This window comes from Alosa pseudoharengus, unplaced genomic scaffold (genome assembly GCF_046254945.1).
Source record: "Alosa pseudoharengus isolate Yale_2024_CS ecotype anadromous, Long Island Sound unplaced genomic scaffold, YU_APseudo_1.1 YU_APseudo_1.1_scf_19, whole genome shotgun sequence".
Lineage (NCBI taxonomy): Eukaryota > Metazoa > Chordata > Actinopteri > Clupeiformes > Clupeidae > Alosa > Alosa pseudoharengus.
This window is the reverse complement of record NW_027468657.1, coordinates 29,985,198-30,012,687: the sequence shown is the minus strand read 5'-3', so window position 1 is coordinate 30,012,687 and position 27,490 is coordinate 29,985,198. Positions and strand designations below refer to the sequence as shown.

General features: G+C 42.2%; 3 protein-coding genes across 3 annotated transcripts in view; 1 reads left to right on the top strand and 2 right to left on the bottom strand.

The window, feature by feature from the left end:
* Positions 1-177: 177 nt before the first annotated feature.
* p2rx3a (purinergic receptor P2X, ligand-gated ion channel, 3a) lies at positions 178-11,613 on the bottom strand. The gene is made up of 13 exons (XM_076292777.1): positions 11,599-11,613; positions 9,167-9,300; positions 4,385-4,520; positions 3,708-3,779; positions 3,509-3,578; positions 3,260-3,344; positions 2,754-2,831; positions 2,470-2,599; positions 1,471-1,607; positions 1,237-1,330; positions 1,033-1,098; positions 765-842; positions 178-670 (listed from the first exon to the last, which is right to left on the bottom strand). The coding sequence occupies exons 1-13, from the start codon at positions 11,611-11,613 to the stop codon at positions 548-550; spliced, it is 1,218 nt and encodes a 405-aa protein (XP_076148892.1). The 3' UTR covers positions 178-547.
* Positions 11,614-11,697: 84 nt separating this feature from the next.
* Positions 11,698-25,498, bottom strand: ssrp1a (structure specific recognition protein 1a). Its single transcript, XM_076292289.1, has 18 exons — positions 25,438-25,498; positions 24,962-25,021; positions 24,271-24,456; positions 22,659-22,764; positions 21,095-21,288; positions 20,654-20,754; positions 20,321-20,444; positions 19,879-19,982; positions 19,641-19,769; positions 19,256-19,481; positions 18,876-18,944; positions 16,695-16,821; positions 16,523-16,568; positions 16,029-16,179; positions 15,479-15,646; positions 14,948-15,060; positions 14,677-14,836; positions 11,698-12,248 (listed from the first exon to the last, which is right to left on the bottom strand). The coding sequence occupies exons 2-18, from the start codon at positions 25,013-25,015 to the stop codon at positions 12,177-12,179; spliced, it is 2,130 nt and encodes a 709-aa protein (XP_076148404.1). The 5' UTR covers positions 25,016-25,021; positions 25,438-25,498; the 3' UTR covers positions 11,698-12,176.
* A 1,059-nt stretch (positions 25,499-26,557) lies between these two features.
* Positions 26,558-27,490, top strand: part of clcf1 (cardiotrophin-like cytokine factor 1) — a 9,754-nt gene continuing 8,821 nt past the window's right edge. The window contains exon 1 of the mRNA XM_076292776.1: positions 26,558-26,874. Within this exon, the coding sequence (XP_076148891.1) occupies positions 26,859-26,874 (16 nt within the window). The 5' untranslated portion in view covers positions 26,558-26,858. The remainder of the gene's footprint in view (positions 26,875-27,490) is intronic.

Genomic DNA, 27,490 nt, shown 5'->3' with positions numbered 1-27,490 from the left:
TAACCATATCCATAACCATAACCAATATACTTAAAACATGGTTTTCAGCAATGGAAAAAATGGCTGAAAGGTTTTAGTGACCCAGTTTTTTTTAGCTTTTTCAATGTTAACACTGTAAAAACATTACAGTTACATTACAGGAAAACAGATGAATTAAATTTGGCAGATATGTGTCTGATCAAATACATTTGGAAGAGTAATTATTTGGGCAATTTTGCTTTAATACACATGTTTTGTTGTGTGATGGAAATGACAGTTTCCCTGGATTGGGGAAATTGGGAAATAAACCATACAAATACATTTTCACTACAAATGTTACATTTTCTGAAAATGTACAGATCAAAAAGTAGCCTACCATTGGAGAATTACCCATATGTATGAATATACAGTATGTATTAGGCTATAAATGTCTTTTTGATATACCCTGTGAACTATGAGGTTTAGGCATGCAATTATTTTGGTAACAGGTGTCTGTTAAATCTTACACTCTGACAAAGAGATATACAGTGTGGGAGATAAGACAGATGATGTCAGAGGTCAAGGAACTTTAGTGTCGCTGCCGACCATTAGAGAAGGATCCAGAATCGTCTGAGATCTTCCCTTCATTTCTGATTGTTTGAAGGCTTTGGCTTTGACTTTGGACCTCAGCAGTTATGTCTGTGTCAGAGACCTGTGAGAGACACAGACAGAAATATTTGGCCATTTGACATTGGATAACATTCAAACATGGCAACAAGATTAATGCTGTGTATATTGCTTCTCACCTCCTCAAATTTCTTTGCCTTGTACCGTTCTGCTCCTCTTAGAAAGTTTAGAAGAATTATATCGCAGAGGACAGTGGCCTTTAGATGGAGTTAGAGAAGGAGAGGTGGCAGTTGAATAACAACATGGCATAAGATAGTTAGCTTAAGAAGAACAATAGTGTGCTTGCTTCGCTATGCTGTGTATTTGAGCAAGCACACTAACAACAACAGTTATTGCAACATTTATGTGAGTCATTATGTATTAATTGTATACATATGGGTTGCTTACCAGTCCTACTGAGGTGCAAGCTGCTACTATGTTGATAAGTGTTGGGATCACGTCAAACTTTCCAGCCTGCCATCATAAGAGTTAGAAATGTGTGTAAATAAATCCATATTCATATACTGCTGTGTGTAGCCTACTCATTGTAACTATACAGCTACCCTGTTTAGACGATATCGGGGCCTGACAGGATTAGAGCAGTCTACTTACATTGCCAGAGACCATAACGTCAAAGTGGATACCAAAGGCCTTGTAGAGTGTACGATACTCCTCTTCATCGTGTGACCTGTAGTATTTCGCAAACCTGCAAAATGTACACAGACTGAAGCTGTGAAAGGAGACAGGGCTATACGCATCTCTCTTTTGTGTATGTGTGTGTGTGTGTGTGTGTGTGTGTGTGTGTGTGTACATGCACATGAGTGTTCAGTACAAAGTGTTCAGTACCGGAAGTTGTAACCTTTGGAAACATTGTTATCCTCAAACGCCTCATCCAGTCTTGTGAAGGAGAAGGTAGGTTTGCAGTTCTCCACAGGTTGGTCAAAATTACACATCCATCTGATATGAATACCAATCTGGCCACCCTACACAATTGTGAGACAAAAATGGAAACAAAAGCAGGTGTTTTTTTTCCAAAATGCAAGAGCATCAAAAACATTATGATAATTATGAGGTTTGGGAAATAAACGGAAATCACAGGGAGTCAAAGGGAGCTACGCCTGAGGTGCGTTCAAATTCACATTTTAACATAGGTGAACATTAGATAGCAGTTATCCATGTCATAGAACTCAATGAGGTCAAACAATGGCATATAGTGTTCTGGAGTTTTCTTCATTCTCTTTCATTTAAATAGGAATTTTGGACATGGACATTTTTGTGGAGAGGAAAAAAAGACAGACAGCTAGCCTAGGAGAACCCAGACGAACCTTTGGCAAATTCGAATTGGCTCTGCAGGTCCGTCTGGCAAAGAGGCCATTCACTCCCATTTCTAATGTTCCTAAAACCTGGGCACCATTCACAACCGTTGAGGCAGGCTTAATATGATAACATCAAAGCAGTTAAAAAAAATAAATTGAGATGTTTTTTCTGTTACTCTGCATATGTCATCTCCTTCATTGCTCTTAGATAGATAGATAGATAGATAGATAGATAGATAGATAGATAGATAGATACTTATTGGTTTTAGGTCTATCCAACTGTGTCCAGAGACAGTGAAGAGAGACAAAATATAGGACTTTAATAAAGGACTTTTATTAATGAGTGCCTCGGATCTCTTCTCTCCTTTTGTGTCCAGAGGCAATTTGATTGGTGTCTGTTGGTGACGCACCTTGGAAATGGAAGGTGAAAGAAGCTTGTCCAGACCCAATCTCAATTTCAATTGAGATAAGGTCTGGTGCTAACAGGCTAGAAGACTGCTATGATTGTACAAGAATATGAAAATGGCACCTTATTAGCAATTGCGCTGAAGCTCTCATTTGCATATCTGAGTATGTCTCCCACTCTGAAGACTGGACAGTAAGGGTTGCCAACAGGATCATACATACAGTTTATGTCAATAGTGCGAGGAAAGTTCCCCCTAGTAGAGACAGAGAGGAGGGTACAGAGAGAAGGGACAAAGTCAGTAGAGATGGAGGAAATTCAGAGGTAAAATACAGGTGATAGTGTTTTTATTTACATTTAGTGTGTGTGTGTGTGTGTGTGTGTGTGTGTGTGTGTTTGTGTTTAACCACCTGGTGATGTCAAAGAGGGCAAAGCGAACACTATTCTTAATGAAAATGGTGAAGTTCTCGACTTCCTCCATATATTCCCTGGAGAAGAGAGAGACAGAAAGAAACACTTCACTAGCGATCTGAGCGGTGTCTATTTGTGTTGTGAACATCCAAGCTCCTCCCCCTTGCCCTTCACTGCCCAATCCTCTCATCTCTCTATATGCATATATATACAATAATACAGGAGTACACAGGTCAGGTGTCAATCCATATGTCCCAATGCACGTTCATCCAGGTAAATCAGAACAGAGGACTGGAATTTGCAGCCGAGACACAACAGAAGGAACATATTCTGTATCACCACCCTCACCCCGATCCTCAAACATATCATTTTTAAAACCTATCAATAATCACCAACACAAAGTATTTTCATCATCTTTTCCCAGCAACAGAAAATAAGGGAAATTGTTTACAGATGAAATCAGCTTAAGTGTTCAGGTCAGGTGTGTGTGTGTGCGTAGACTCACGTCTGGACAGTATCATTTTCTGTGGGACACCAGCCTTCAACCTCACACTGTCCATCCTCTGTCAGACACCGTCCTGTAAAAATACCTAGAAAAAGGTATCAGGGGTCAGCTTTATATTTCATGGTTTAGATGCAAACGTAACACAAGTGCAGTTTAGAATGGACAGATAATACATGATAATTAATTTGCAGTAATGAAGAGGATAGCAGGACGACCAGAATGGCTGAAAGATAGAGAGAGAGAGCTCACCATTTGCCAGATGTGATCTCAGATGTTTGTCACAGTCAGAGTCATGGGTGCATCTGTAGTTCTTGCCATACTGTGGAAAAAACGTGCCATGTGAACATTTTTTTTTTAATTATAGATCAAGCTTTTTCTGATCATGACCCACTCTGGCATTGACCTCAATGTATTAGCCAATGGACACAGTGTATTAGCCCAATCTCACCTGTGGACAAAGTCCTTGTGTTTGGTTATGTGTCATGATGAGTCTGGTAATGATGCAAAATACTGAGGTACCCTGAGGAGGAAGCAGAGACATGCTATAGGCTTCATACACAGAATGGCTTCATGCACAGAGAGATGGGAGAGATTATAACACATGGATACAGAACAGTGGGACTAAAAGTAGTCTGGGATGTTGGAATTGTATGAAAGCAGTGCATTACATTGCAAATGGATATATTCTTTAATATATTCATTTTCCATTCATTTATCATTTTGCTATTAATCAACACAGTGGCTTTTATTTCCACTTGGTGTTTCTTGTATGTCACTGTTTGTGTAAAACCCTTTAGACATTCAATGAGTCCAGTTTTTCTAACATTAAATGCAACATATTTTTAGGAATATGAGGTCAGGTCAGAAAAAGGTCAGCCAAGTGTCAAAGAGTATATTCCTTTGGGAGAAAGTTTAATTTTGACCTGGATTTAGGCACATTGGTCGGAATGGGGATTTGATATGCAGCACCAGAAAGTGGCCTAAACATATGGCAAATCACATGTTACATTTGTCTTAATGTAGCCTATAGTGTACAGACTATAGAGTGATGAAAATATATACATGATATAAACTGGATAAGGAGAGCCAGAAGGTCATGGTTAGCTTGCCAAAAAGTAGGCTCACCTGTTGAGGAACTACATAGTCTGCCACATCCATCACCTGGTTGTTGTACCGACCAAATCCTTTGACTTTGGTCATGACTGCTGATTCAATCCCAGTGTCTTTAGTTTGATAAGCCTTCTCATGTAAAAATACCCAACTGAATTACAGAGAGAAAAGGGGGGCATTATAAGGTACATGTAAACATAGTATTATGTTATAAAATTAGTTAACTTGTAAATAAATTGTCCAGACCAGAACCAGACTGTAATTATCTAGATTCTTTCATTTTTTATGTATGTTTGCCTTTATTCAGACAGGACAGTGAAGAGTGACATGAAGCAAGTGTTAGAGAGATTGGACTCAAATCCAGGCTCAGATGTGGTATGGACGCTGTGGTGGAGCCTCAACCAAATAATTTCATTTCCATTTTCATTATTTGCATAATAATATAATCACAATTTCTGACAGCATGGTTCTTTAGTTTCACAGGATTTCCTGATAAAGTAAACAGTTTACATTACAAGAAACACCCTATTGTCTATATTTGGAATTGCTGGAAAATGTCCTTTATGAGAAGATGTAGAAGCATTTAGTCCAGGGGAAAGAGGGAAAATGACCATAAATGTGGTCAAATCAGACCATCAGGCTAACAAATACTCAAACCTGCTATAATGCACTTTACCACTGGAACATGAACAATCAATAAAGCCAGTTTAGCAAGTTCACATACTGTACATGTTAATCTCCATTTGCACTGGTGCAATTGTGATGCCATTTGGTGACAGCTAATGAAGACAAACATGTAGTTTAGAAATGGATCAGGCCCACAAAGGCACCCATTTAGGAGAACCAGACAGGCAAATGGAATGGGACGGAACAATGTAATTTGGGCTAATAACTGTGACATCAGCACCAACAAATGAATACATGAAAAATGTATGATGAGAGCAAACATCAAAATGACCATGGTCATGACCCCACATTATCAATGCTTTCTGCATGCTATGTGGTTGGAATGAAAAGCAATCACAAACAATTCCAGCTAAAAATGACAAGCTAATTTAGTGAGAAAGACCAATGAACGTCTTAACATTTCTCATTTTCTTGCAAGACCCATGGTTATTGCGATGTAATTTCCCTCATACACTCAATCTGTGCAATCCATCAACCTCTTAGGGCATACATGGGCAACATACGGCCCGCGGGCCACATCCGGCCCGTGGGCTTTCCCTGACCGGCCCGCGGGCTTTCCCTGACCGGCCCGCGTAAGGTCCGTGAAAGAACAATAGTCAAGAGCCTAGCATAGAGATAATGCATGCAAATCAATATCGTTGTTTTTATTTTGAAAACGACTGCTATTTGTACGCCCATACATTTGTGCGTGGATGCATACGACGTAAACACCCTCATCTGATGTGCTGGTGAATAGAATTTATGCTTCTGCGTCGAGACAATGCAGTTATTTACGTCGGCGTAAACCTTTCAAAGTTTTGTGTCTCTTATGTCTGCGTCACTCACCACCGCAAAGGTTGTTAGAACGAACTTCTACTGCTGCTCGTTGGCGATACGAAGTGTTCATTTCAAAACGTTACTGGCAGATAGACAGTTTACAATCGGATAACCCCGTAATTGTAACCAACATATGTCTGAGTTTATTTGCAAAGCTTATGTTAGCGAACTAGTATGATGCTACTACCCACAGGTTGCTTGAAGCAGCCGGCTCAACACACAGAGCGAGTTGACCAATCACAGTTATGTGCATAAAGTTAAAGCAAAAACATAGCCTACATTTTTTAAATAGTTTTCTTTGTGCATGTTGATTAACTAATGACAGCCTACTATTGTCTGCTCCACATTTTTGTAGTCTAATTCTGCATAGAGTTAATTTAATGATGGTAATGATTTAATGATGAAATATTGCTGAGTGTTGATGAAATGGTGGCACAGGCCTATCGGTTGTACTGACTCCTTCACATTTTCATGACCTAGCCTAATTATATAGATATTGTAGTACTTTTTTATATCAGTCTTTGAAAACTGAAAAAAATTTCAATGTCAAAAAATCATTTTCGAGAATGAGGATTAAATACTGGACATATATTAAATATTGCTGTTTTTCCTTTGTCTCCCTCACATTTTTATCTGTTCTTACGACTAGTAAACAAAACCATATGATTTACTTAATGTTATACAAGAACAGAATAGAATTGAACAGAATTGAGTTCAGACTTGAGTTCGGTATTTTGGGTCCGGCCCTCCTCAACAGTCCCAGTTTGTCATGTGGCCCCTTGGGGAAATTAGTTGCCCACCCCTGTCTTAGGGTAAGTGACAATTGAGAGTCTCTGTCTAGGACAGGGGTCGGCAACCTTTTTTCTTAAAAGGGCCATTTCTTTGACCAGAAATAAAAAATAAATCTGTCTGGGGCCGCAAAGATGTTGGAACCATTTAAAAGAAATCAGTTTAGATATCTCTTTCTTTATTAGCCTCAGGCATATGGCATAATCGCCATACTCTGCATATGTGGTGTATTGTCCGGTATAATACTTTCACTTACTGTTAATGTTTTGGGATAGCTTGAAGCTTAACAAATAATCTGCTAGAAATATTTTATAACTATCATTTTTAGAGAAAGCCAGGAAGCCACTAGAGAGGATCTAAAGAGCCGCATGTGGCCCTCGGGCCCCAGGTTGCCTACCCCTAATCTAGGACATTCTCTGGCTGTTTTCTGTCAATTATGGAAAGATTGTGTTATCATTGGTCACTGTAAAGGGGGTTGTTTATTAAAGTGGCAAAAGCATTTTTACATACAAAATTCACCCTATGCTATGTTGCCCTGGCTTTGTTAAGCTGTACTAAGTCTCTTACACATTTGGAAAGTCTTGAGGCTATACTCATCTCTTGTCCAGGTCCTTACAACAATATATGCCAGTATCCTCTATTTTGAATATTGTCATAGATAGATAGATAGATAGATAGATAGATAGATAGATAGATAGATAGATACTTTATTGATCCTCAAGGGGAAATTCAAGGGTCTCAGTAGCATACAGACATCACACACAACATGCACTTACAGCAGAAATGGTAAACATAAGTATAAGTATAAGTATAAACATATAACTAAACTCCACTGTACAATAAAGACAGTAGAAGATAAGAAGATAGGAAAACTAACAAAACTAAATACTAAATAAATTAAATTAAGAAAGTCCAATGTGCTTGAGGGTGATCAAGCATAAGACGCTTGTAGTGACAGGGCCAGGACTGGTAAGGTGTTAAAGGGAGTGAGTGTCATGGTGAAGGTGCAAAAAGTAATCCAACCATAGTCCTTTAGTTATGTGTGCATGGCAAGGTGCTCAAGAGAGTGAGTGTCATGGTGAAGGTGCAAAAAGTAGTCCAACATAAGTCCAACAGTGCAAGAGTAAGGTCTAGAGACCAGCATAAATAATATGGACAAATAGGAGAGTAAAGTATAATGTAGACAAGGTAAAATAAAAAACTATTTCAGTGCAAGAACAGGTTGAGGTAATAGGGTTATAGCCATTCATTCATTCATTCATTCATTCATTCATATGTAGGTAAGCAATATGTGTCAGCTGTAGCCTAATTGCCTAAAATATTTCCCTTTCTGTCCACTTCAGTTCCATTGCACTTGTCTTGTAGCGTCCCATGGGAAAGTATTGATTTTGTCTGCTCCCATGGGAGCCTTGTGGCTATATGGACATCTTGTAGCGTCTCATGGGCCAGTATTGATTTCACTCTGTTTCTGAGGGAACAACTGCAGGACTCCTGCACAACACCCATCTTATGGTGTTAAAGTGCCCCCTTCATCTTTCAGGCATGTCCCCTTGTCTGACCAAACCACAGCATGTGATAGGTGATACGTAGGCCACAGAGTGGATATGGTATAATCAGAGGTGATCAGTACATTCACAGGCCTGAATCATCTCATCATCTTACGTAATCAACTCATTGCCACTCTTAGCCTTTGTCTTCAATCGTATTTCAAATCAAATTGTGCTGTGATAACAGGGACTTGCATAATTCTTACTCAGGAATATATAATATAAAAGTATAATCTTTAAGTGCATATAAGCTTAACAAAGGCATAAGAACCTCAGATGTCCAATCTTTACCAACAAGCCATATTTCTTACTCAATTCTCTAAATTGAACTCACATTCATCATCTGATCTTATGTAATATAATGTCTGCTTAAAATGTTTAACCACCTTAATATTTTAGTATTACTGTAGTTAACCACTAATTTTACAGAAATTTTATAGACAACTAATAGTATTAGCTCTAAGGTACAATAATAAGCAGGACTTCTTCCTCAACTCCAGCTGTAACTTTGTAATAATGAGAAGCTTTACTTGCTTTGGTTACTACGATTTGGACTTCTAGACAGAAAATGAGAGTTCAAATTTGATTTCCCAATGCCACTTAAAAACATCAATACAATTTCACAAACAACCCTTTCCCATCTCTAACTGTAATGGCGTATACAACAGCACTATGTCATGCTCATCAACATTCTGAGATCAACCACAAGTCTGAAGTTTTAGAAGATTGACCTAAATGCTTACTTAATGGCTTTTGACTTTAGCTGAAGTGGGCCACATCTTTGAGAGATGAGGAACCTTGTATGTAATTAGACTGAATACAGCACTAGAATACACACAATATATTCAAACACAAAATACCTTCAAAGTCATCATAAGGTCAAGAATATAACACAATATGAGGACCATACTAACCAGGGACATGCATGATCAGGTTGAGGAGGTTGTTGAATACTGACCCGACAAAGTAGACAATGATGAGGAGTTGCACAAAACGGTTGATGGTTCCGACCAGCCAACTCTTGACCACCACTGACTTGGTTGTCTCATAGGTGAAGAAGTCTGTGATAATGCCCCACATTCTTCTTACTTGCTTGATGCCACGGAGTTAGTTTGCAGCGGTATGTGAGTTTTTGTTGCTTGTTCGTTGGAATGATGAAGGATTTGGAGGCGCATCCAGCTGATCTCCTCAGTGGCTAATGTGGAAAGAGCATAAATGCTGAGCGCAAAAAATGAGAAAGGATGTCCCTCCCTTTAATGCTCCCTCCCCTCACCACACCAGCACACTCTCATGTCCCTCACATGCAGGGTTTTCAGCCCCTCCACTTCTGCTCACACCAGATTGAAGATGCTCTCTTTGAAGTTGTATCCTTTTTGTTGTTGATTCAGGAATTAGTTGTAAAGGACACCTAGGTACAGTATTTCATTTAGACTTCAATCAAGTCAAAAACATAATTTGGTAACAGTCCAGTGTAATTATCACAATCATATCATTAACAAGTCATTTTTGCAAATTTTGATAAATCAAGTATTCCATTTGTAGCTGTAGAAAAACAGATCCACTGTAAATGGGGTGCATGTCTAAGGGTGTGTGTGTGTGTGTGGGGGGGGGGGGGGTGCCATGTGGGAATTCTCATTGCCTCATTTTTAAAGTGGGTCCATTATGTGTCTGTAATTTATAATCTACAGTATACACAGTCATATACAGCACAACTGTACTGAACCATTCAAATCCAAATTCTATAACCTAAAGATCTTTCACACAAATATTCACACAATTTGATTCAGTGAGTGTTGATGATGGCTATTGGCTTACACTGGCTTACACTGCTGTTATATGACACATCTAGGAGTGGCCCTCCCATGAGACTGACTGGTGGTGGTGGTAACGTGCATGTGTGTGTGTGTGTGTAGGGGCTGGGAGGACGCAAGTTTGTCTGAGGCCTCGTTTATGTCCCCTTAATACAATTTTCATGAAATGCAACACCAGGGAGACAGAGAGCATTGAAGGAAATGGGCTGAATGGGAAAACGACCAATAGCTAAATTTCACATGACTGATGCAATTATCATTACTGATCATTAGGGGGCAAAAGAAGAACAGAACATGCACACACACACACACACAAATCAGTCAGAACAGAGAACTCCAAAGTTATCAGGCTTCAAAAGTCTAATGTGAAATTCCATGACTTTTCCCTGACCTTCCCCTGCAAAAAAATTACATATATTTCCACGACCTACTACAAAATGAATTGTACATTGAAATTTATTGAATCCCTACATCCCTTCATTGTAGCATCTTTGAGAGGAGGATATAGTGGGCATTGGGAAATGTATAAAGGGGTATTAAGAAATATAGGGCTAACCATAACCACTCGAGCACTAATGGAAACAGCTTGACTAATTTTAACACCAATGTTACATGGAAATGTTATGTATTTGTATTGTATTTTGGCAAGTACATTTTAAAAACTGCTACAACAAAATCCCCTCATATTCCTTGACTTTGCCACACAAATAATACAATTCCCTGTCTTTCCATGTCTGGAATAGACTTTATTAAAATTCCATGATATTCCAGGAATTCCCTGACCTGTGGGAACCCTGTTATTTTATACTTGTGTTGTTTGAAATCTTCACAATATGGCACAATGGTAAAGAGCGTGTTCGGTGATGTTCCTTGAACACATCAACTAAGCAATTAAGCAAAAGCAAATAAAGGAAATCAAAAGACAACACATAGAGTTGTTGACTTGTGAAGCAGGCAACCTATCATGACACTTCAGAGGCAACAGCAAATGGAAATCTTTACGTTTTTCTGTTAACACGTCTCTTGTTGACCATCAGTGTGGCTCTGGGTGGAAAAACGAGAAGCTACTCAGGGATGGAGACTATCTTCTATAAAAAAAATCTCTCCAGCCAATTTAAAACCACAATTTATACCCCTCCCTGTCTCCATTAACCTTAATGCCTTTCAACCTTGCCTCCAGTTAAGTAAATTGCTAGTGCCTTCCCCAGAGACCAACTTAAGAGACCGAAAACTGAAGAAAGAAAAAACATCTCCCTTGGTTTTCAGGGTGAAACACAAAATCTGCATATTGAATACAGATCGTGTTTTTGACACAGGACTGTGCCTTCACATGGCTCATGTGACAGGTCATGGCGTGTTGCAGTCATCTTTGGCACGTTCATCTTTCGGACGTTTAAAAGAGCATGCTCCTACTGCTCCATCACACACTGTGCCGCTTGTGTCCGTGCTGGATGGCAAGCTAGCAGACCTAATCCATTTGTGTGGGGGTGCAGGTCTCCAGAGCTCTCAGCACTCTTTCCCCATGTCACTGCAGCTCTCTAAAACCACAGCAGTCCCTTCAGGAGCTCACTCCACTTACCCACAGGAACGACATTTCTGAGCACTATAAAAGACAGCAGGCTCTTGTACAGAAACAAACAAGTACTCACTATCACTGACACAGGAAGTAGATTAAGCATTAAGACATTAAACCACATATAGCAATTTTATTACAAAACATTTATTTATTCAAGCAATACAGAAGTATAATAAAACTGCGTCATTTTTCACAAGCCCTCAGTTTAGTTTCAGGTTTCGGATTCTGTGACCAAAGAAAAAAGAAATCTACCAATATGGAAGAAAACTACATACTCCAGAGTGCTCTGCTGCTCCGCTACACCGTTCCCCATCTTTGAAAAAAGAAAATACCTGAGAGAGCTATGGGACATGTAGCACACTTTAACGATTAGCACACACCTTGATTACTGATCTCTATAAATCAGAGTGCTGGAATGTGCTTGGGGCAAGGCTGTTAAGCATGGAATGTGGAACAGCTAAACAACTAATGTGCATAACAATGTACACAGGTGAAGCAGTAGAAAGAATTGGTCCATCAAACTCAAGAGCACTGGCTGAACAACACACAAATGTGTGTGTCTGTCTGTCTGCGCGTTGGGATCAGTCAGAACCAGACTCCGCAGAACTTGGTGGCGTGCTGGCAATTTCTTCTTCTTCCTCGTCATCAGAATGCTGAGAATGGGGAAGACAGCGAATAAATGAAAGTAGAAACATTTGGGAGGGGAGACCATTTTGAACTAGTAGTCAGAGTTAGCACTGGGTCAACCTACCGGTAGCAGACTATGTCAATGTTAATTATTGGGAACACCCATAGGAAATGGAAAACAAATTGTTATAGCCGGGTAACCAAGCAAACGTGAGAGCTCATTTCATTTGCTTTGGCAGATCTGTTTGGTCCCTTTCCCACTTAAAATGGGTTGTGCTCAGCCTCAGCCTTGACAAAACATATCAAAATACCTAAATAAACCGTGGTGTGTTGAGCACTGTGTGTTGTGGAAGCTTTATAAAGAATTTGCTGAACCTGACTAAATTGGTGTAAACTGTGGCATTATTATTCAACTTTCACTTATTATCATGAATTTGTAAATGACTTCAGTTGGATCTATTGTGCACACATCCTTTTTTAAATGGCAGGGTTTATAAACACACACACACACACACACACACACACACGTCACTGCTGATAAGGAATCATCTCTGACACACTGCCAAACCAGAAAAAGCATACCTGAAGTCCAATTGCATACCATTGTATAGCATTTTGAAAAAACATGTCGTTTAACCCGAAAACCATAGCAAAATGTCACGTTGTATCCTATACGTAGAGGGCTTTGTACAGTGAGACAGAGGAATTACCATTGAGGTATATATGTAAAAAACAATGGGTGCCAACTGATCACATCAGTCATTAATATCTCGCACAACCTGACTCTGTGCAAGGCCTGAAGAAAAGTTAATGTTGCAGTTGTAGCACTGCATAGTCGAGTCTATTATTCTATTGCATCACCTCTTCCATTAGCTGTGTGTTGTGTTTGTGATCAGGGATTCCAGTCATGAACATCTCCTGTACGGTTATTAAAACACATATGATAATGGGCCTCAGTCCAACCCCTTGTTTCTGAGAAACAGTACACCAGCTCAAGGCTGTAATCTAGAAGCACTAAAGCCAAAATGGAAGAAAAGAGCAGGGAGTGGATGGAAACTAATAAACTGGGAGTCAAAGGTTGAGAATCATTGGTCAAATGTGTCCAGGAATCATGTGATCTGATTATGAGGTCTGACGTGTTTAGGAGTGACCCTGGACAGAATGCTAGAGGAACCTTACCCTCTGTTCGCTAGCCTACTAGCCTATTCACACTGTGAATGACAAAAATGCAATATTGCGTTTTTAGCTTTTTTTTTTTAATTAGGAAAATACACTCTAACACACCTTATGTGCGATTTTGGGTACTCTATGATGAATACAACTGAAATAGATGACGATAAAAACGCACAATCTGGACATTTTATCATAACTCGGCTTTTGATGGTTGCCGTTTTGAGTCGAATCAGTAACGCATGCACGTCAGGTCAAAACCAGGCCATTTATTTTCGTGAGTTTATCACTAGGTGGCAGTCTCGCCAGGTCTCGCTAGGTTAATTCCCGGAAACGTTACAGCCAACACTTCTCAGGTGCTGAAGGGGAAAATGAAAAAGTTGAAGAAAAAGATATTGCAGGTGCGTTTTCGCCAGGATGAGTCCACCTTTCTACTAAGTCAAGATGAATGACCAAGCGTGACGCGGCCTATCACCCACTCCACTCGGCCCGGCCCGTGGTGGAGATGGAACTCCCTCCTCAGCATGGTGGTCAGTTTGGAAGACCAGAATGACCACACAATCAGGGGAGACCACACGCCAGGTCAAAAACATTAGGAAGAGTGACTGACCATCCATCTCCACCATGGTCTGGGCCGAGCGGAGTGGGTGATCGGCCGAGTCACGCTTGCAAGAGGGCGAAAGCGAGACAGACGTTACCGATCAAGAGGAGGAGGAATTATGGAGCCTGACAGCAGAAGAAATGTGATATTATTGTTTTGTAGGCCCCACCCCCAATGGTGGTTTTGTGAACAGAAAAAATATATTTATCTTACGCAAGTCCTTTGATCCAGTAATGTAAGTATCAGAAGAGTGACAGCGCATATTTCATAAAAGACGCTATAACAAAAAAAAAAAAAAACAGGGATTTTGATGAAAAATAGCACTGTTTAGCTTGGGATTTCTCAGGAACAGAGGCATGTAGAAATAAACGGTTTGTACCCACTGAGAGCTTGAAGTCTCACCTTTCAAACGAGACATAGTATGCGTCCATAGCTGTAACATAGAATACGCCGTGGCTCTAAAAAATCGTCAACAATGATCAATGATCTACTGGCACTCTGGGCCAAAGCTTCCGAAAACAGCGCGGCATTTAAAGTGTTAATGAAGCTTTTTAGAGTGCCTTGAATCAGTCTTTTTGCATCACGTCAGAGACATTTTACCAAACAGCACCTTCTGACTGTATAGTGAGTTTACTCATTTGAAGAACACCAAAGTTCCCCAGCTCCGTGTCTTTGCACCCTACCTTCCGTTTGCTGCTCTTCTTGCCGCGGTCGGAGTCGTTGTCAGAGCTGTCCTCGCTGGAGATGAACTCGCGGCTCTTGAAGCTCTCGTTGCCTACACTTTTCTCCTTCTCTGCTGACTTCTTTTTGTCGTTCGATTTGCCCGCCTTCTTCTTTGGCTCTCTGTGTAAGGCAGAGGCAGAAGAGAAGATATAACAAGGGACAAACAAAATAAAAAAAAATCATTGTGGTGCAAGCATCAGCCTGGTAAATAAAAAACACCACGATTCTCACTTTTTGGAGGAGGAAGAGGCTCCACCACTGCCGCCACCACCACCACTCTCCTTGTACTCCTTCATGGCTTTTTCATACTGCCGCTTGGCCTCCTCCGCCTTTTTGTCCCATTCCTTATGGACAGAGAGGAAGAATGAGGTTAACAGGAGCAGAAGCAATACAAGACATTGAGACAAAATAAACTTTAGCTCACGTTGTCAAAGGCGTAATGTGTTTCAATGAGCAATGAAATAATCTGGCTCATGGCAACTGACCCCAAATCATCCCCCAGTGTAATAGGCTGATTGATTTCTTAACTCTCCAACTGTAGTTGGTGTGTGGTGGGTGTTCAGGCGCAAAATGGAAGCCGTGCATCACCTAGGTTAGTATTACTCATTGGTAGTGTTTAAAGTGAGGTCCCCCAGCCCTCAAAAGTAAAGCACTTTGGGTATCCACATACAGCGCTGAGGAAATGTAATGTGTGGTTGCCATAACCTAGAGAGGGCTACAAGAACCAGCCCGCCCCTCCTGAGGGATGTCAAAGCCTCTCACCTCCTTCTTGTCCTTCCCGATCTGCTTCCACATCTCGCCAGCCTTCTTGGAGATCTCGGTGACGGAGATGCCAGGGTTCTCCGACTTGATTCGCTCGCGGCTGGCGTTGAGCCACAACATGTAGGCGCTCATCGGCCTCTTGGGGGCGCCAGCGTCCTTGACTTTCTTCTGCAGAGCGGTGGGGAAGGGGTGTGGGCGGTTATCGACAGTGACACTAGGTTTACTGCAATGTGTTGTGGCACATGTTTCCATGCGGTGGCTCTGTGTAGCGCTGCGCTAATGGTTACTGACAGGGGCCCAATGGCTCCCGCTGTGCTCCGCGCTTCGGCGGCCAAATGAAAGAATGCAGGCGCTCTGGTCGTGCCAAGAAACCTCTGCTTAAACGGATTCAGAGGAAGAGAAAGGAAAATGGAAACCAGAGAGGAGGAATAGGAGAAGGTTTAGGCTGGATTCAGTTGCGCTCTCCACCTCTATCAATCTCTCAATTTCCCCCCCTCTCCCTTTCCTTTCCTTTCCTTTCCTTTCTCTCCGTCCCTGGTCACTCGCTCACCTCTTTGCGCGGCTTCCTCTCCTTCTTCTCTCTGGGCGCCTTGGTCTTCTTCGCGGGCTCCTTCTTGGGTTTGGACTTCTTGGGCTTGGCCTCCTCCTCGCTGCCTCCGCTCTCGTCCTCGCTGTCACTGCCCGAGGCGTTGGAGTCGTACCTGCAGGACAGAGGGAGGAATGGGGGAGGGGGGGGGGGGGGGTAAGTGAAGTCATGGCTAACGGAGGAAGGAGAAGGACATCTTTTCTTCAGTATTCCCTACGATAACCGAGTGATGAAGAAAGTGACTAACCCTAACTCCTAGGCTAGTCATGTTGTGTGTAGGTAGTACCCACAACCCCTGGGTTTGCCTGTTTCTGTTTTGGGTGTGTGGGTGTGTGTGTGTGTGTGTGTGTGTGTGTGTGTGTGTGTGCGCGTGCGTGCATGTATGCGTTTTAATGACTACAGCCTTCCATTACCCTAGAGAAACATATACACAGAGAGCCTGAAACAGCCTGACTCACTCTTCAGCAACGTCATCATCTTCCTCTCCTGGGTTGAAGGACTCGTCTAAGGAGCAGAAAAGCAGATCACACAGTCACGATGGGGAATAACTCACTGGAGAGACATTAGTCTGCTTACATTTCCGTAAGGACTCTAGACTAGGACTGCTGGACGCCTCTCTGTTGCTCTTACCACTGTCTCCCTCTGAATCGTCGCTGCCGCCCTCCTCCCGGATCTTGCCCTCCTCCTTCATCCTCTCCAGATAGGCGTCATGTTGGTCCTCGTCCGAGTCGCTCATGTCATCCTTTCCTTTCATGCCCTTGAGAGAGATTAACCACACGTACACACATTAGCCTACTATATTAACCTGCTATACCCATAGAGTTCTGCTGCTTGGGTATGTGTCAGTTGAGAACCAAACCCAACAACGCCTGAACCATTACAAACCAACAGTCAACCGAAAGACTGCACAGGAAGAAAAAAAAAAAAAAAGGATTTCTGCTGCCTTGTGGTTGTTGAACAGAGCTCAAGACGCAGCAGGGAGCCCAACAGCATGTGATGGAAATTATTTTCGACTTCTCAACATTTTCTGTCAGTAGACAGAAGTCAGTAGGCCTACCACACACACACACACACACACGCACGCACATAAAACCACAGAATCTAGAACAGAATCTAGAACAGAGTTCTACAATAATCTTCCCATATTGGACACTATGCACACTATGACACACCAATAAACCCTACCACCAACCACAGGGGTAAGCACAAATGAACTCTGTAAGGAGGATGTCTTACTACCTCTACCGTCCTACCAGTCACCAAACAGCACTCTTAATACAGTCTGACATCAAACAATGTGAACAATGTCAAGATTTACTTTCCCAGGGAAATCTGAGTAACAAACACTTCTTCATAGAGGGTTACTATCTCTCTAAAGCATCCATAATATTCAAACAATGTGAGCATTTACCTACCTCGATGTAATGTCATTTGTTTCATCCAAATTCATCACATATACAAAATGACACACACAACCAAACACTTCTTAATGTCTCTGTAATGGTTTTAGGTGATTTAGGTGGTCTGTAAGGTATGACAAATTGCCTGTGTGTATTTGGTGCCACCCACTGGAGGTTACCGAATAACTTTCAATAAATCAGAGCTGTCACTCAACATTAAACAATTATTTAATCAGATGGAGAGCTGGATAGACTCCACTGCGTTAACAACTGCGACAAAACTCACAGTGCTACAGTTTCATTATTGTGGATTCATTCTCCCACTATAACCACCAAACCACAATGGTAATGGCTAGAAGTGTGTGTGTGTTTGGGTGTGTGTGTGTGTGCAAATAAAGCATAGCAGTTGATTTAGCTTTTGCATAAACCCAATCATTTTCCACCCAAGCTTCTCTCTCTCTCTCTCTCTCACACAGTGAAATATGAGTAAGAAGTTGCCTTCACACAAATCAGTGTTTGCTTACAAAGCTTGAATGTGGGGGGTCAGTTGAGAGCAAGATTGGAGATACTTTGGCACGGGACATTTGAGACTTCCCAAACACTGGAGCAAACCTTACAAAACCAATTGTATGTTTTCATAAATTAAGGGAAACCAATGGCACATCAGCTACAGGAGGGACCACACAGCTATGTTCCAACGCAGAGACCAGCCAACTAGAATGCACGTCAGTGAACATCTCTGTGTGTGTGTGTGTGTGTGGGGGGGGGGGGGGGGGGGGGGGGAAGCGTAAGGAAGCTTTGAAGGAGGAGTGCAGTTTTTTTTTCTGATTGGAAAATAAAATGCTTCGAAAATAGAACAAAAAAAGCATGTTTACTTTTCCTTTTCTTTTTTGTTTCATGGTAAGTCTAGAAGCCTCTTTACTTTCCAACACAGAAAAATAAGCACACTCAATCACTGCACAGGTAGAGAAAAGCCTGGTTCATGTTCCATCAGAAACTCTCTCTTCAGTCCTTTCTGAAGGAAGCATGAATCAGGCTTTAGGCCTTGGCAGAGAAGACGAACAAAAATTCACCAGGAGCCTCTTCACACAAGCCCAAAAAACCACACACAGACACACAGGGAAGCACCACATCCCAACCCCACACTGCGGCACGTTCATACCAACCTTCGTCTTCAGACAGACACACACACAAACACACACATCCCAACCCCAAAATGCGGCACGTTCATACCAACCTTCGTCTTCAGACACACACACACACACACACACAGGGGGAGGGACAAAAGAACAAGCTGTCAGTATGGACCACACCAACCCTCGCCACGGCAACACAGAGGGTCTGGGCAACAGATGTGACATGGCGAGTGAGTGAAAACTCTTCATCTGAAAGTGTAGTGTTGATTGATTACCTCTTTAAAGCCACGATTCTTGATGTTGAGCTTCTTCGCGTTGACAAAGTCAAAGAGCTTGCCGTACTCCTCTCTGTGGAACAAAGGCACAGTCGCAACACACAGAAAAGCAGACAAAAACAGTTACTCAAAACACGTCCAGGAATTTCAGTGTTTGCAAATATGCATTTAGTTTACAAGGAAACACTGGAGACATTGGACAACCAACACCACTAAATAAAAAAAACATGCATCCACATCACTGCACAATGGGAGGAGTGGCTATGCAAAACAGACAGTTATGCATTAGACACACACTACAGCATATTCTAATACACACAATTTGAGATTTTATATTCAGCTCTGTCCTTGTGCCATCTGTGGTGGGGAGGCGTCCTGACTTGCCTCTCTATGCTGCTGAAGGTGTACTGGGTGCCCTGCTTGGTCTCGATCTCGAAGTCGAAGGAGCGCGTGGTGGTGGTGCCACGGGCGAAGTTGACACAGGAGATCTCCTCAAAGCGCAGGTGCACGGGCGGCTTGTGCACGTAGATGAAGCCGCGCTCCAGAGGGTAGAGCAGCCCGGAGCTGGCCTTGTAGGAGCAGGTGATGCACTGGGAGCCACTGTGGCTGTGGGGGGGGGGGGGGCAATGGGGCATACAGAAAGAGATTGGTACTGACAAAGGCCAACAACAAGGGGAGAGAGAGAGAAAGAAAGAAAGAAAGAAAGAAAGAAAGAAAGTGTCTAGGTAAAAAACTGTTCTGTGAGTATGTATGTCGTGCCCTCACCCTTGGAAGTTTCCAGGCACAGTGATCTTCCTGTTGACCAGGGCTTTCATAACTCTGCTGACCACCTCGTACAGGGAGCCCGACATGTGCTTGGTGAGCTTCCCCTCAAAGCGCTTCTCTACCTCATCCCTACAGACAGACAGACAGACAGACAGACAGACAGAGACAGGGGAGGTTATTACTCCACGGCCCCAGGCTGGACGTGGGTCTGGAGAGAGGTGGACTGTGGGACACTCACTCGCTCATGTTCAGCGTGAGGCTGATGTCTTCATCTTTGGAGAAGAGTAGGATGAGGAAATGGTAGCGAGTCTGACCCTGTTTTATGGGAGGATCCAAACTGATCTGGAGGAGAAAATATACAGATGGAGAGATGGGGAGAGAGAGAGAGAGCGAGTGAGAGAGAAAGAGAGTGCAAAGTGTAGGAAGTGAAAGGGAACAAAGGGATTTTCAGACATCAAAAAAAAAAAAAAAAACTTTCCTAGGAAATGAACTCATACTTGGAAACAAAAGACATTCACTAACTACAACATAATTCAGAAAAATTTAGACATAAATGTCTAAATTCTACACGGCTGCCCCTCTGACTTATTTGTAAACAGCAGAGATTAAAAGGATGATCTGTCTGCTAGCCAGCATTACAGGAGCAAGCACACACACACACACACACACACACAACTTACCACAAAGAACATCTGCTCCTTGTGTGGCAACAGGAAGAGTCGGAGCACCGTGGTGAAAGGGATCTTATAATCAAACGTCTTACCATGCAGGTGCAGGAACGTAGGGTAAATGCGGATGTCATATCTGCGTGTAGAAGAGAATAAGTCCGTGAGAGTGTGTCTGTGTGTGTGTGTGTGTGTGTGACAGCAACAGGATTAAAACAAAAAAAACAAAAAAAGTGTGTGAAGTGCAAATGTATAGGACACAGGAGAGTTGAGTTGAACAGTGTGTTTAGTGTGTGAGTGTGTGTGTGTGTGTGTGTGTGTGTGTGTGTGCGTGCGTCTGGTTCATACCTGCCCCTGGGAGTAAGACACTGAAGCTCTTTAAAGATACACACGGCGTCGCCGGTGGCCTGAATGACATCAGCCTTGGACAGAACATTCTGAGCAAATGCCTGCAAGTGTGAAGTGGGACACAGTAATAACATGAGAGACAAGCAGAGATTAAAACAAGCCATCCTGCTTTCACCAAAAAATGTGAAGGCATTTTGCTAACATTCTGCTAACATTTCGAGTTCCACTTCACAGCAGGTTCACAAGCAGAGTGAATTGTGAATAGTGTAGTGTATTCAAAGCTTGAAAGATCTTTGGTCCAGCTATGTTATCAGGAATTTCCATTCAGGATTTCCTACCTCCTGGTAGCAAAAGCTGAGCAAATCCACACATATAATGACCTAACAGACCAGTCAGAGGGAATGGTAGGCGCAGAACCTCAACACAGAAACACACACACACCTCCACAGGATCGGCTCCCTCATCGGCAGTGCCTGGGGGTACGTAGAAGCGGACCTCCATCAGGGCCACCTCGGCGTCGTCGTTCTGGTGAAACTCCAGCGTCACCTCGTTCTTGCCCGTGGCACACTGGGACACGTTGGACAGCGGGATCTCAAAGGCGGGGCTTTCACTCACATCAAACGACAGCAGGGGTCCTGGGGACAAAGCGTGTGTGTGTGTGTGTGTAGGGGGGACAAAGAAGTCAACAAATTGGCAAAGGATACAGAACCCCTGCAGCCAAACTTGGGGGAAGGAGGGGGGGGGGGGGGGGTTCCCTTGCTGCCAATAATGCGGTCGAGATGTTTTCAACAAATGAGACAGTATGCCAAACACCCACCCTTCTCAGCGCATTATGTCATAGGACATTTAAGTCTACTGAAAGATTTATCTGCACAACAGGCGCAAGCTGCTAAAAAGTGTTGTACGCATATGGTGCAAGTAGTCACGGATTTTGGCCAGCTGTAGATGACCTTTGACCTTGGAGCGCCGCTTCCATTTCCACTAGAGACAGTATATTGAATGATGCAGGCTCTAGAGCCACATGTTATTGTCTCAATATTTTAATACATGGCACATTGTGGACTTTAACATCCCACAGTCCATCGTTGTATAATCTGACCAACCGAAGCACACAGTGATTGCTACTCAGTCCCAGGCCATATACATAAGCTTGGCACTGTGCTCCTTCCTTGAACAGGATCCAAATGATCTTGTTTCAATTACAAGTCCACAAAGTCAGCGTGCGTTTTCATCGTGCTTTTGTAGCTTCACGTTCATGTGAACAGAATGTTTCATCAGCCAATTCTCATTAGCAAAACAATGAAGCGCTTTCTCTCACAAGCCTGCCGGAGGGGCTGAAGTTTCCCAACAGTTGACTGTTAAACCAAAGAGAATTCTCCTCATAACTCTTTTAAGGGTGTGCGAAAAAAACTCAGGGGCGATGGAGAGCGAGTGAGCGAGCGAGCGAGCGAAGAGTGGGGAAAACGATCCGAGAGACAAACAATGAAACCACCTCAATGCCCTGCACTGGGCCAAGTAGGCCACAGCCTCGGACCCAGTGTCGCTAATTGTGAGAAGAAGTGCTGTGGGTAATCTAAGCCAGATTTCTGCAGTGGATCATGTGCTATACTTGGCTCCAGACAACAGACTGGACAATCAATGTGTGCCATTGTTGCGGGTGAGGCTGATGCTGTTGGCATGAAACGAGGGAGACATAAGCCATACTATTCTTGGCAAAGCTCAAGAACTCTTGACAATAACTACAGCAACAGGCAGATCTATTTTGTGTGATGCTGGCATGTATGTCTGTTTGTTGGGGTGAGAGCAGAGAGGGGGCTGCAGGCACACACAAACACAGCCATCTGTAACAAATACCAATGTGTAGAGTCCATATCAAACACAGCCATCTGTAACAAATACCAATGTGTAGAGTCTATATCAAACACAGCCATCTGTATTAAATACCAATGTGTAGAGTCTATATCAAAGTGTGTCTACAAGGAGGAGTTTTTTTGTCCGTGTCTACCTGCGAATTTCGCTGTTCCCCAGTTCCATCCCTTCACACACATGTCCTTCTCGACCAGCTCCACTTTGTAGTTGGCCTTGAAGAATGCGGCGATCGAGTCCAAGTCCTGCAAAAGCAAAAGCCAAACGGAGGGTGAGGCGAGGGGAGGAATTCATGAGGACGCAAGAGGAAAAAAGGGATCAAGGATGTAAACAAACTTAATCCCTCACCCCACCCCCCCCCCCCCCCCACACAATTTTACAGTCCTCTCAGCAAGATCCCAGGACACAATCACGCACACACGGACATGGATACACACACGGAGACACACACACTCTTCCTGATGAGCTGGGAGAGCTAATGAATCAGAGCTCTGTGATGGCTCCACTGCAGCGCCTCTCGGCCCTCTGGGATGTCGGAGGTGTGTGTAATCCAGCCGATCGCTCGCTCTGAGCGCGCTCAATCAGTCTGTTTATTTATCCAGGGCTGCCCATTACTGCGGCGCACAATGGCTTCCACATGTCAACGCCAGGTGTGTGTGTGTGTGTGTGTGTGTGCGCTTGTGTGAGAGCATGAGTTTATTTTGAGCTGTGAGAACATGGTGAGCTTCAGCTCGATTTGTGTGTGTGTGTGAGAGAGAGAGAGAGAGAGAGAGAGAGAGAGAGAGAGAGAGAGAGACTGGTAGAAGGAGAGGTCAAAAGATTGGAAAGGGAAAAGAGGAAGTTATTAGAAAACAAACAGTTTGTGTTTTGAGTTTTTCGCTGCTAAAACTGTACTGACAAATATTCTTTGGAAAAAAAAAGTTCGTTTGGCTATGTAGATCTGATTGCTTGTACTCGTGTATGCATCTTGTTACGCCTGATTAGGACAAAAGGAAGGAGTATGACTGAGCTGCTTTTGATTGTGTGTGTGCGTCTGCAAAATTATCTAATTATGTATGATTAGAAATGCATGGTTGTAGTCAACTAGTGTGTACAAGCCTAAAATGATGCCAGAGTGTAGCTGGATCTCTCAATGAAACAGCATCTGTCTGTCTAAGAGCCTTCTCTCTCTCCCTCACACACACACACACACACACACACACACACACACACACACACACACACACACACACACACACACACACACACACACACACACACACACACACACACACACACACACACACACACACACACACACACAATTAACCTCCTAACCTCCAGTCTAAACCCCAGTGGGGTATGATGACACTAACAGTTAAAGTTAGCCTGTGCACACGATACCTTAATATAGCAAACACACATAACCTACATAAAGTGAGTTGATATCCTCAGCTTGTTACACAATGCACGTCTCAGATTGAACTACAATGACTGCTCACGCTAATAATAAACAGTGCTAGCATGACATCATAGGCAAACATGCACGTATGTGCGTGCCCGCACACACACATTCACAAGAGCCACTGATTAACCCCTAGAGGCAGCATTCCTTCCCTGTAACATATACCCTCTCCATCTAACAGACTGGCACTAACACACACACACACATACACAAACATAATGTCTAGTTGAAACCTACATGAATAAAATGCAGAACTGTGTAATTCAATTTTGTGACACAGCCAAATTCAAAACACACAAACACTTACAGAGTCTTTGAAACCATCATATTTGTAGACATGGCCAGTGCTGGTGGATAGTTTGATGCCGTGACCCAGACAAACACGACGCCACTGGGCAAGAGACAGGTCAGTGACAGGGATTGTGTCAACCTTCCCCGTTTTAGTGCTCTTATAGACAATAGACTGTTTACTGAAACGCAGCCGCCCATCATTCTGCAAATAGAGAAGGAAAAAGAAAAATGCAAGCTCAAGTAATATAATATATATATATATATATATATATATATATATATATATATATATATATATATATATATATATATATACATACATACAACCACACACACATTAGCATATATCTTTGATAGCGTATGTATGATTATTTTATACATACCAAATTACACTCCACATACATTTACAGGACCTTGCTTGGTTGCTAAACCAAATACCTTGGTTTATGCAGACTAAATGTGGTGAATTGGGAGGTCTTTAAGATGTCAAAATGTCGTCTGAAGGATTTGCCATAAAATAACTCTAGTATATGCATATTTTAATTTAGACACTGAATTTTAATTACAGTGCAGTGTTTCACTTATATGTCCAGATGTCAGAGGGGAAATAATGTGTGTGTGTGTGTGTGTGTGTGTAAGAGAGAGAGAGAGAGAGTGAGTGTACTCAGCAGTATTTGAGTTAGTGATAGGAGGTGGGGTGTACTGACCCAGGATCCCTTCATCTCCTGGTAGATGTCGTTGAACTCCAAAGTGTCTCCCATTTCAGCCTGAGGATGTAATGGCCATACAAGAACACCGAGTCATACACGCTTAACACACGCTCATTCACACATATGTAAGTAGTCGCGTGCACAGTACACCCAATTACCTTGCCTTTAACTATCCCTTGTTTATTTAGATCATAAGTTAAATAAATACTGCAATCATGAGAAACATAGCATTGCTTCAATTGTCAACCAGCTAGCTGATGTTACCCAGCTAACGTTAACTAAAGTTAGAAATGGATCGAGCAGAGCTGTTCTCCATCACTGACTAATAGGGAACAATAAGATGGCTTTGAATCGGATGATATAAATGCAAGCGATCGCTTAGTTATACCACACAAGTGAAAAATTATGGGCAACTAAGTTGCAAGCATTAACGACCATGAAATATAGACATTCAGGATAGTTTTTAGAAGTACCTTACAGTCAGCAGACGTGAGAAAAACCTGCGTTTCCCGCGTGATGCGTCCGGTCTCTATGTTGTCTGACCCCGGAAATTCTTCTACTTGGCATTTTTCGCTTCCGAGTCCTGTCCATGGTCCTTAGTGGTTCGTGTTTTTTGCATAATGACAGGGGCTGTTTTGGTCTATGACCTGTATCTTATTTCATGAGTTTAGATAAGAGCTGAAGCATTTTAGACGTTGTCGGATTTTAATATTGAGATTATGTAAACTGTTGCCAGTTGTTGATTTTAGCCTACTTTTGCTATTACAAAATCTATGATAAAATTGAGGCAAAAGCAAACACATCGGTTGTTTAGTGATAAACAGAAGAAATAAAATAAATTCAGCAAGGAAGTGTGGATCCTTTTCATTTGTTGTGCTATTAGAACTTTTTATATTTTATTGTGACCAAGGCGTTGTGCGTGTACTAAAATCTACCGGTAGAGGGAACTATAGAGCCGGAATTGCGGCTCTGGGAATTGCTGTCAACAAAACATTGTGATTAATAGTCTACCAGATGGCGACAAAGTTCTAACCATAGACATGAGGTCCTTCTTAAATATCTGTGGTTTCACCACAGAACCACCTTAAAGTAGTACTTTTAGAATACACCTTTGGCCCTTCTGGGCTGAGTTGTCCTTGGGTCCCTGATCTCAATAGTCTGGGCATTGATGGAGTAAATGGCTATACTTGACATTTAGATTAGGGTAGTGGTGGGTCAGGCTATTGAAATATTGGTTCACACTGATATGGGTGCACACATTATAAGGTGTGTGAGAGAGAGCGAGCGAGCGTGCGTGCGTCTGTATTAAATCCTCCCTGCGGTTCGTGGTTTAAAAGTCTCGTGGCTCTGCTCAATCAAGTTCAGTTTCTTCACTTTTTAGACAATGCGTCAACACTGAATCACCAGGAGAGAGACAGACATAGAGAGGGCGAGAGAGAAAAAGAGAGAGACACAGAGAGAGAGAGAGAGAGAGAGAGAGAGAGAGAGAGAGAGAGAGAGAAGGGGTGGGAGGACAGCACTCACACTATAAAGACTGTGCCGTCAGTCATTCAGTCAGTCAGACCACACGCCAGTCAACTCTGTGGACCATCAACGTCAACGAGCTGTGAGGAGAGACCTTCAGTCCTCGCAGGGTAACGACACACCAGAGGCCAGTAATATGCCAAATATGATCAATTGATGACTGAACTCCGATATCCAAGCTGACGTCCACCTTGTTAAAGGCTGTGGTCCACCTCTCCAGTTGCGTGGTGTCTCGATAGAAAGTTCATCGTCAGCAGAGTCACTCGCGATACTTTTGGAAAAGTTATCAACAAGTGAATAGAAAACAATTTTCATCTTTATCGCCACTTATCTAAACACAAGATAGCCTACTCGTGGATCGAAACTTAAAATGTCCAGAGGAAAAGGTAAGTGGGTTTTATGTGTTTAATTAAGCTGTTGAAACAATGATTCAAAATCCGATTTTAAGTAAAACATCTCACGCATTAGGCCTTAGCCTATTTTGTAGCCTATTATTATTATTATTATTATTATCATTATTATTATACAGGTAGCCTATAGGTATGTGTAGCCAATCCTACATCCTGAATTAATGAAAATTAACACTGATTAAATGGAAATACCCTAAATTTGTCAGTAGGCCTATCTTTCATCGTTATTCTAAATATGGGGACTGTGCTTGTGATTGCTTCTGATTATTCTATCTCAGTTGATCATGGTGTTATCCGTTCTTCTTTGCATAATCAGCATGCATGAGAAATATACCCTAAGGCTACTATTTAATACAAATAGTCTTCTTCGTAAAACAGCAGGCTTACCATCAAAAATCGCATGCATTCCACGCCACAGATAAATCGAAGTATATATATATAAAAAAATAAAATAAAATAAAAAACAAGTAATTTATAATGCAGCTGTAGAAATTAGCTGACTAAAAGTTTAAAACGATTTTTATTTAGATTAGGCTAATTAAACCACATACCCATAAACATCAATGTTCAAGGAATAAAAAAAAACTATTTG

Coding starts and splice junctions, on each gene's coding strand:
- p2rx3a (XM_076292777.1), bottom strand. Junction 3,579..3,707: donor CACAAGGACTTTGTCCACAG/GTGAGATTGGGC, acceptor TTTTTTCCACAG/TATGGCAAGAACTACAGATG. Junction 843..1,032: donor CTTGCACCTCAGTAGGACTG/GTAAGCAACCCA, acceptor CTCCATCTAAAG/GCCACTGTCCTCTGCGATAT.
- ssrp1a (XM_076292289.1), bottom strand. CDS start 25,015: ATGGGAGACACTTTGGAGTTCAACGACATCTACCAGGAGATGAAGGGA. Junction 21,289..22,658: donor GGGAACAGCGAAATTCGCAG/GTAGACACGGAC, acceptor CTTTGTCCCCAG/GACCCCTGCTGTCGTTTGAT. Junction 18,945..19,255: donor TCAGCAGCATAGAGAGGCAA/GTCAGGACGCCT, acceptor TTCCACAGAGAG/GAGTACGGCAAGCTCTTTGA.